This window comes from Aquarana catesbeiana, linkage group LG03 (assembly GCF_042186555.1).
Source record: "Aquarana catesbeiana isolate 2022-GZ linkage group LG03, ASM4218655v1, whole genome shotgun sequence".
Taxonomy (NCBI): domain Eukaryota; kingdom Metazoa; phylum Chordata; class Amphibia; order Anura; family Ranidae; genus Aquarana; species Aquarana catesbeiana.
Window position 1 is genome coordinate 152,344,986 of NC_133326.1, and position 8,794 is coordinate 152,353,779.

The 8,794-nt window shown below is 41.2% G+C and overlaps 1 protein-coding gene across 2 annotated transcripts in view; it reads right to left on the bottom strand.

Annotated features, from left to right (window-relative positions):
• SLC35B4 (solute carrier family 35 member B4) overlaps nucleotides 1-6,863 on the bottom strand; it is a 247,653-nt gene extending 240,790 nt beyond the window's left edge. For both annotated transcript variants that reach the window (XR_012242813.1, XM_073619423.1), the window contains exons 1-4: nucleotides 6,665-6,863; nucleotides 5,340-5,453; nucleotides 5,155-5,257; nucleotides 2,042-2,091 (exon numbers count right to left, since the gene is read on the bottom strand). Coding sequence is in view for 1 of the 2 variants with exons in the window: in XM_073619423.1 (XP_073475524.1) it covers nucleotides 2,042-2,091; nucleotides 5,155-5,257; nucleotides 5,340-5,453; nucleotides 6,665-6,741 (344 nt within the window). In the remaining variant the exon portion in view is untranslated. The remainder of the gene's footprint in view (nucleotides 1-2,041; nucleotides 2,092-5,154; nucleotides 5,258-5,339; nucleotides 5,454-6,664) is intronic.
• Between the last annotated feature and the right edge of the window lie 1,931 nt (nucleotides 6,864-8,794).

Sequence of the window (8,794 nt, forward strand, 5' to 3'; positions counted from 1 at the left end):
CTGGTGGCATACAGAGCCAAAAACTATGAAAAATTGTGTCCAAATATATATATATGGACCTAACTGTATATGTGCTTATCTCCAAAAATCTTTTGAAGACAACCCTGTTAACAACTATTCAGAAAAACTGTAGCCTTTAAGCAACTGTGGCTTTTGTCCAAATATCTAAAAGCAAACGAGTAGTGTCTATGATACTTTTTTTTTTGTTAGGCCTGCACCGATACCAGTATCGTTGCCTATACTAAGCATTTGCACGAGTACTTGTACTCGTGCAAATGCTCCACCCTGAAACCGATACCTTTGCAGTGCCATACAAAATGAATGGGCTCAAATCGCACTGCAAAGAATCACGTGATTTGAACAGGAATGCACCGATCCTGAGTGAACCCAGGCTTGTCATAGTGACTTCAGCCTGGGTTCACACAGCAGTGGTATTGTATTCCTGTTCAAATTGCATGTGAATTTTTGCAGTGCCATTTGAGCCTATTCATTTTTCATGGCCTCAAATCGTAACGCAAAGGTATCGGTACTCGTACTCGCTTTAAAAAAAAAAAAAAAAAAAAAAGGGTATCAGTGCAACCCTACTTTTTTTATTGCACAAACATTAAAATTTGTTCAGGACAAGCTTTTGGGGTGCACCCCCTTCTTTTAAAGTCCAACCCAAAAGTCCTAAACAATTTCCTCCTGCAATAGCAGCCTGTGAATACCAACCACTGCAGGGGCAGCAAGTACAAACTCCCGTTTTCCAGCATTGCAGCCTCTAGAAAATTTTCAGCATCCAGAAGTGTGGAATGCTTGCATTTTAATTGCGCACTGTGGTTCCTTCCTTTGAAGATGAAGAGGTTGGCAGGAGGCATAGTGTGGCAGCAGGGGTGCAGGTATTCGACACATTTATGCAGATTAATGACCAAATTGCACTTCCCAGCTAGCTGCTCACAATACAACAGGTTGCTTGAAATTAGAAAGTTGACAAATCAGTTGGCATCTGCCCCTAATAACCACTTGAGTCCCTGATGCCATTCCAAAATAGTGCTGAGATAATGGCTGTTTGTCCCTGTGGGACCTGGACAGCTTCTGTGCTGGAACTTCTGGTTGGCAGGAGACATAGGTATTTCTATATTGCCATTAGGCGACCCGTCAGAATTTGTAACGGAAGTGAGGTTCCGTTGCCGCCATCTTGCTACACCCCGCACTACTTCACCCTGAAAAGGGGGCAAGTGGACATCTTGTTACACCCATCGGAATTTTGCATTTTACAGTTATTTTTAACAGTAAACGGATCTTATATGGGCAAATACTGGATTTCCAAATCCTTCGGACTGTCTAGATGCTGATCTCACAGGTTTGCCAATCTGACAGAACATCTCTGCTTTTATAATTCAACATGTAAACAGTCCGATGGAGTGAGCACTTAATTTATTTTTTTTAATAATTTGTGGTAATATTTGTAATTCTTTTTAAAAAACTTTTAAGTTTTTTATTTTTTACTTTTTTCCAGCTTTGTTTGGGAGGTGAGGGCTTGGTTGAATAGCACAAGCAGTGTTAATTACAACGATGAAAACATTTGTCATAGTTTTCCTCAGCTGCATGTTTTTCAGTGACAAAGGCTAAATGAAAATAACATTCAGTTTCAATTGAAAAGACTAAAATCTGACTAAAACTAAAATGGTATTTTCAGTCAAAATATTATGACTCAAACTAAATCGAAATGTGACGTCAAAATTAACACTGCGCACAAGAGAAAACGCAACCAACCTGACCAGTAAGAAGCTGTTCTGTGCCACTGTATGCTTTTCGTTGGTGGCCGAAAAAAGGGTAAACTGCACCAATAAATCACAAATTTGAATACAGGATAAGGCTTGACAATTGAGAAAAATTACTGTGTACTGAGATTACTGAAACAAGCAGGGATAGATTGGCCCACTTTTGGTTAGCTTCTTAGGAGAATTTTTGAGACATGAAATTGTGAATGCCTAGTTCTAGTGGTCATTTCTGATGTACAGTAAGGGACACTGAAATTTATGAAGACGCAACTGCTTACCTTTTATGCAAAATCACAATACCCAGGACCATGCTCGCTATCAATGATCCCTAAAAAATAAAAAAAAATTAAAAAAAAAAGGGAAGTTGTTCAAATATTATGAGCAATTTATACAGAGCTACACAACAGAAGATTTAAATGACAAAAATAAAACAGTAATCCAATTCGTTAAAAAAATTTTAAAAAAAGTGTCAGATAATAGGCAGAAAAACACTTAAGCCTCATACACGCGATCAGATTTTCCAACAGGAAATGTGTGATTGTGCCATTACATGCAAAACGCTGCATTTTGCTGGAAAAAAGTCCCCGACCCTTTCCAAAAACACAGAGGCACAAAAATGCATTGATGTGAACTTGTTTCAAAGGAACTCATATTAAAAAATTCCCTGCATCTCTGTAAAATGCATCAAAAAACACAATCAAGCCTTAAGCCTCGTAGACACACGATCGGATTTTCTGACGGGAATTGTGTGATGACAGGCTGTTGGCGGAAAATCTGACCATTTGTACGCTCCATCGGACAACTGTTGTCGGATTTTCCACGGACAAATGTCTGTTGTTGCATTTTCCGAACGTGCGTACACAAGTCCATTGGACAAAAGTCCAAAGTACAAGCACGCAGGCTCAGAAGCAAGGATGAGCCAGAAGCGGTCGGTCTTGTAAACTAGCGGTTGTAATGGAGAATTAACATTCGTGACAGGGCAAATTATGAAATCTAGAAATGCAGCGCACATTCTCTTCTTCTTTAATGGGATAATAATGAAGCTGCTTTGCTGGTGATACTGATGGAGTTATTGCATACAAATTTTCAAAGGCTTTTTTTTTTTCTAGTGATATCAAGAATAATATTATTATGCTTGTTTTTTGGTGCAAGTTAATACAACACCATTACCCCGTAGTTTTCAAGATCAAAAAACTATGTTGGTGTCCCTTGTCAAATTTACATTGTATTTTTTTAAATGTAACAGCCTACTCCCAAACTGTCATTTGAAGTAAAACACATAGCCAAGTATTATTGTACAAAAATGTTTTATTGTGCATTAAAAAAAATAAAATAAAATTAGACATGCTACATGCTATCTGCCATTAGAACTAAACCAAAAAGTGCATTCTATGCATCCAAAAATATAACAAATCAAATCATTATTATTCAACCCAAAAAATAAAATAAAAGCCTCATGCATGTGTCCTGCTTCCTAATATAGGGGGGTCAGCAATGCCAAGAGTTGGCGAAAGCAGGGGTCCATCATCTGGATTATTCTCCTGAAGCTCCCACAGCAAAGACATATGACATAATTGGTCACGATTAATAAAGCAACCAATTTTTGGTCCAAGAAATCATCCTCCTCCTGTTCCTGGACTAGACTTGGATCAAAGCAATAACTCCAAGGCCAATAATAAATAACACGTTATCTCCTCCGATTCCGCAACACGTCTGGTTGATGAACAGCCATTCAGAAACTAACTGAAAAGCGCAAAATGAAAAGTGCGAATCAACACTCACTAAACTTCTACTAACACGAAATTAGCAGAAGGAGCCCAAAGGGTGGCGGCTAAAGAGCTGAAAAACCACGTAGTACGTCACTACGTTTGTGTTTGTTGGCCGACAATGCCTGTCTTTACACCCAAGATGAAAAAAAGGCATTAGATCCCCCCCCCCCCCCAAGAATCTAATGGCGTGGCTGGGGTAAATATAACTGAAGCAGCTGTGATAGGCACTCATCACAGCTGCCTAACTAGCCCACCCTTTCTGGCAAGATCCATCCATTCACAGAAGCTGTACTACAGCTTCTACAAATGAAACATGATCTATAAATGGAGGATGGGTAAATTATTAAAGTGGTTGTTAACCCACTTCTATTAAATGCTCCCATACTCTCTGCACCACTATATAAATTGCCCCAGAGTTCTGTAAAAAATCTGCCCAATTGTACCTGTATGAGCACTGGTACCAGCAGAGACAGGCTGAGAGGGGAGGGGGGACTAGGACACAGAAGACAGATAGCAGGCTGCGGATGACAGAGGTATGCAAACAGACCACGATGTCAACAGCCATGATTATTGTGGTCAGTTTGCAGAGGGGAGGGCATAGCCAGGCAGGACAAGGGTCCAAATGACACAGCACAGGCACTGTGCTGTATAATAGGCTTTAAGGGAACAGGATCTTTATTATTTTGGTGTTAACAAGCGCTTTAAAACATCCGTCCGTCCCCCATTCATAGAAGTTGTAGGTAGGTCTCTATGAATGGAGGAGCTGGGCGGAGAGAGGGCACAGTCGGCCACTTTTGCTAAAATGACTGTCACAGCCCCTTGGTTCTATTAACCTCTTCTGCACCGAAAAATTACAGCAGCGGTGGGAATGGATGAAGGAGAATTTCAGAGACAGCAGTGCATGGGACACATCCTACCTACTGTAAGTAATGTCCTTATCTTGTGTTTTTTATCTTTACTAAACTTGTTACCGATTTTATTACACATTTTTTTCTAGTACAAAAGTCTGCGTAATGATCAGTAAATACCTCTGCAAAACTGGCTTTTCCCCCCCTAATATCTGCGTCTGGCATATGCAACAATTTTTTTGCTATTGATCTGACCACAGTACATGTTTATGCAACTGTGTGAATGTCTGCATTTAAAACAATGTAGCTGCATTCAGATCCGTAAATTAAAAACATTTTTTAATGCATTTTTTTACAGCCGTGTTAATGAGGCCAAAAAGTGCAGCTTTTTATGCCAAAAAGTGCAGCTTTTTATGCCTAAAAGCTTTACTAAACCTTCTTATCCTTTAGGCCTCATGCACACGAGCTTATGAAAATAAGAAGCATTTTTTCTGCCAGAATTTGGCAGAAAAAAAACAAAAATGTGATTTTTGTGCGATTCGTCGCACAGCAATCGTGTCACACCACATTTGGAGTGTCATTAAAAAATAATGCAAACGCGTCCTGTGTTTTGCTGCAATTCCAATATGCTCAGGTGTGAAGGGGGTCTTGAGGTGGTAAAAACATGGAGAGGTATGCATGTATCAGAGAGGTGTACTGAACAGGTATTCTTTTTTGTGCCCATGCTTTCATTTTTACCTTAAGCGAAATGTAAGGTGCAGGTGTTCTACTCACCGATCTAAAGATCATGTGTAGCGGCATAGAAATATTGAGGTTGAGTGCATAATTATTCACCACGCTGACTGTAAAAAACATAGCCACCATGATAACATAATACCTTTAACAAGAAAGGAAAAATAAGTTAGGTATGATTCAATATTGCATAAATGTGCTGTTCAGGACCCACAAATCCACTATACCTTAATGGTATGGCAGGACGCTTTCTTCCAAAGTCTGCCTGAAAGATAAAGCCTTCTATTGCTATAAATAAAAACTGTGCAAACGTTACTATATTTCCACATCCAGGATGCCTCCTGAAAAGAGAAAAAAAAAAAAAAAAATGTAAAAAGGGGGATCATTCACATTATCGCGCTGCAGTAACACACTACACCTGCTTGTGCGATGCAGTGCATTTTTATTTGGAATTACAATGCATCTTGCCAACAGCAGCTCAGCAACATTCTGATGTGCATTGTGGGCATGTAGGTGTTACATCTACGGTTTTGGTGCATTAGGCAGCCCTTTTAATTGAATGGGCTGCCTTAAAGTGGATGTAAACATGATTCATGAAATTCGACCTAAGCACATATATCTGTAGTATTTTCTTATCTCCCTCCAAAGCCCTGTTTCTGCTGTTTTGTTGCTCTGTTATCAGCCTGATAACTTCTGACAAGTTCTCCTTCAACCAAGATAAAACCGGACTGAAATTTGTATCAAGAGAGGTTGCTATAAATAGATTATCAGAGAACTTGCCTTGTCACAGCACAGCTCTGCAAGTCTCTGCCTATGTGGAGGGGGGGGGGTACCTTTCCTCCAATTAGATGTCTTGGCTGTATGCCAAGAATCCACTCTCAGTGCTGAACAGGAAAAGAAAATCTGAGCCAAGTGATAGAAAATTACTTTCTAAAGAACATAGAAAGCTGAAGACAGAAGATATACATGTACAGCGTATGTAGGGAGATTTGTTTCATCTCTGTGTATCATCTGAGGTTGTTCACTTCACTGGGATTATGTGAGGGTTTACATCCACTTTAATGCAATGCACAGCATAATGCACATGCCATAAAGCTCTACAGTATTGTGAATGTGCCCTAAAAGAGAATAAAAGAACAAGATGTGCGTACTCGGTTTTCAGGGTTTATACCGGGATGATGTCCGCAGCTGCAGGCATCATCCCAGTACTGTTTTTTAGAGCCGGCGATAATGAGCTAGTATGCGATGCATATGCCTTTGTCCTGCAAGGGTTTTCTTTTTTGGATGGGTTTACAATGACTTTAAAAGGTGGCGATCAGTGTTAATCCCCTCCCCCATGTACTGTATGGTTACACTGTCCTGTTAGAGAAATACACCAAACACAGCCCCCCCTACTATCATCACCTCCCCTTATTACCCCCTATCATGTCCCCACTGCCTGTCCTTGTAGAAATAGTCTCAGCTTCCCAATGTGAACAGAAGCTCCGACACAGAGGAGGAATGAATGAACACACACCACTCCGCTCTTATCATCCTAATGACAAGCTCTCACCTGGCTAACAGCTCTAAAAACACCACATTACTGCAACAACCGCCGAACACAAGACCCACAGCTACAGCCGGATGCATGGTGACAGACGACCCCTCTCCACGGCAACCAGTCCTATCCACTCCTCCGTCCTCTACACTGAGCCTGAGAAGCCGACACGTCCGCTCTAAGCCCACTGCATTCTGGGAGCTGTAGTCTCTGCGGGAGCATAAGCACGGCGAACCTTTCCCAGTGTGTACGGTATGGAGAAATACAACTCCCGACATTCACCGCGGTGCCGGCATTGGGAAAAGGCAAGGAAGGTGACAGAGCCTGTCATTGGCTGCAGCTGATGAGGCGGGACGGAGAGCTAAGAAAACTGAGGATGTTGTGTGTACGTACAGTGTGTGTTCTCCGTGTGAGGGGGCAAAAGCAGCTGGCTGGAACCATGTAATGTGTACGTGGCCTAGTCTGGTCATATGGGGGCCATGGCTGTACATTAATGGTGAGAGAAAAGTAAACCTTATCACCTGAAAACAGCTTTACAGACTGGTAATTGTTAGGCAGAGTGGACATATTGCAACTAGTTAGTGTCTCCAGGTAGAATAAACTTTGTTTTGTTCCTACATTTGGTGGTAAATGGTAATGTTATCTACAGATTCTTATTTTTTTTTTTTTTTTTTTTTGCTATCAAGGAAAACTGGTTTAAAATAGTAAAAATATATCAGAGTTTAAACTTTAACCACTTGCTTACTGGGCACTAAAAGGTTATAAACCTCCAAAAAAACCCCCCTGCAAGACAAAGGCATAATGAGCTAGTATGCGTCGCTTACTAGCTCAATTTGAAATACTTACCTCAGAACGATGCCCTGAATCGGCGTCGGCACTCCGAGTACAAAGCAGATGTCTTCCACCGGAGTCACTTCCGGGTCCATGGCAACGGCGCTGTGATTGGCTGCGATGATGTCACTCCCACACACACCTGCCAAGGCATGAGTCCTGAAGAAACAGAACCAGCGGCCCTCGTTTCTTCAGTTATAGGCTTACCTGTAGGTAAAAGTGGTGTAACAGAGTTTACTACTACTTTAAACCCCCTTCCTGCCCAGGCCAATTTTCAGCTTTTAGTGCTGTCACTCGTTATATGACTATTGTGCGGGTATGCTACACTGTACCCATATGACACTTTTAACATTTTTTTTTCACAGAAATGGAGCTTTCTTTTGGTGCTATTTAATCACTGCTGGGTTTTTATTTTTTGCTAAACAAACCAAAAAAGTATAAACAGGTAAGTTTTTCTCCTTCATTGATGGGCACTGATAAGGCGGCAGTGATGAGGCAGCACATACAAGATGGTAATCCGCTTTTCTTTTTCTCCTCACTCTGTCAGCTGTTTACATCATTGGCTGACAGCTGATCACGTGGTAAGGGCCCAGGATTAGCTCCTTACTCCGATCTGTGAGTAGCCGAGTCTCATGAACTCGCTGATCACAGAGCGTGCCACGTGCAACCCGCAAGGGCACGCAGGCATCACATGCATGGGAGGACGTACATAGACGCCCTCCTGGAAATTTAGGCCCATGCTGTAGCCGTCTTTTGGCTATTGTGCAGGCGGCAAGAGGTTAACCACAAAATATATATATATGTGTGTGTGTATATTATATATATGCGTGTATGTATGTGTGTGATATATATATATATATATATATATATATATATATATATATATATATATATATATCCCAATACCACTTTTTTTTTCAGCAGGCAACCAGCTTTCTCATGAAACCAGTCCGAGCAGCTTATGAGCCGCTGGGTCGGTTTCCGAAGCGGCAGGAGGGGACATCCCCCTCCCCTCCCACAGCTCACAGGTGTTTCTTGAGCTTACTGTTTCCACCAGTTCGCCCAAGAAATGACCCGCCGGTGCGGCTGGCTGCTCCCATAGGTGATCAAAGAGTTAACAGTCTTTGATCAACTCTGTGGTCTTGGAGCACCAGAGCAACGTCATGATGTCACTTCTGGTCCAGGCTGGAAGAAAAAACAAATTAACAAAAAGATCACTTTTTTTTATTTTTATCTTTTTGCTTTTTAAGGTCTTTTTGACCCCAGATCTCTCCATAAAGAGGACCTGTCATTCTTAATTATATTACAAGGGAT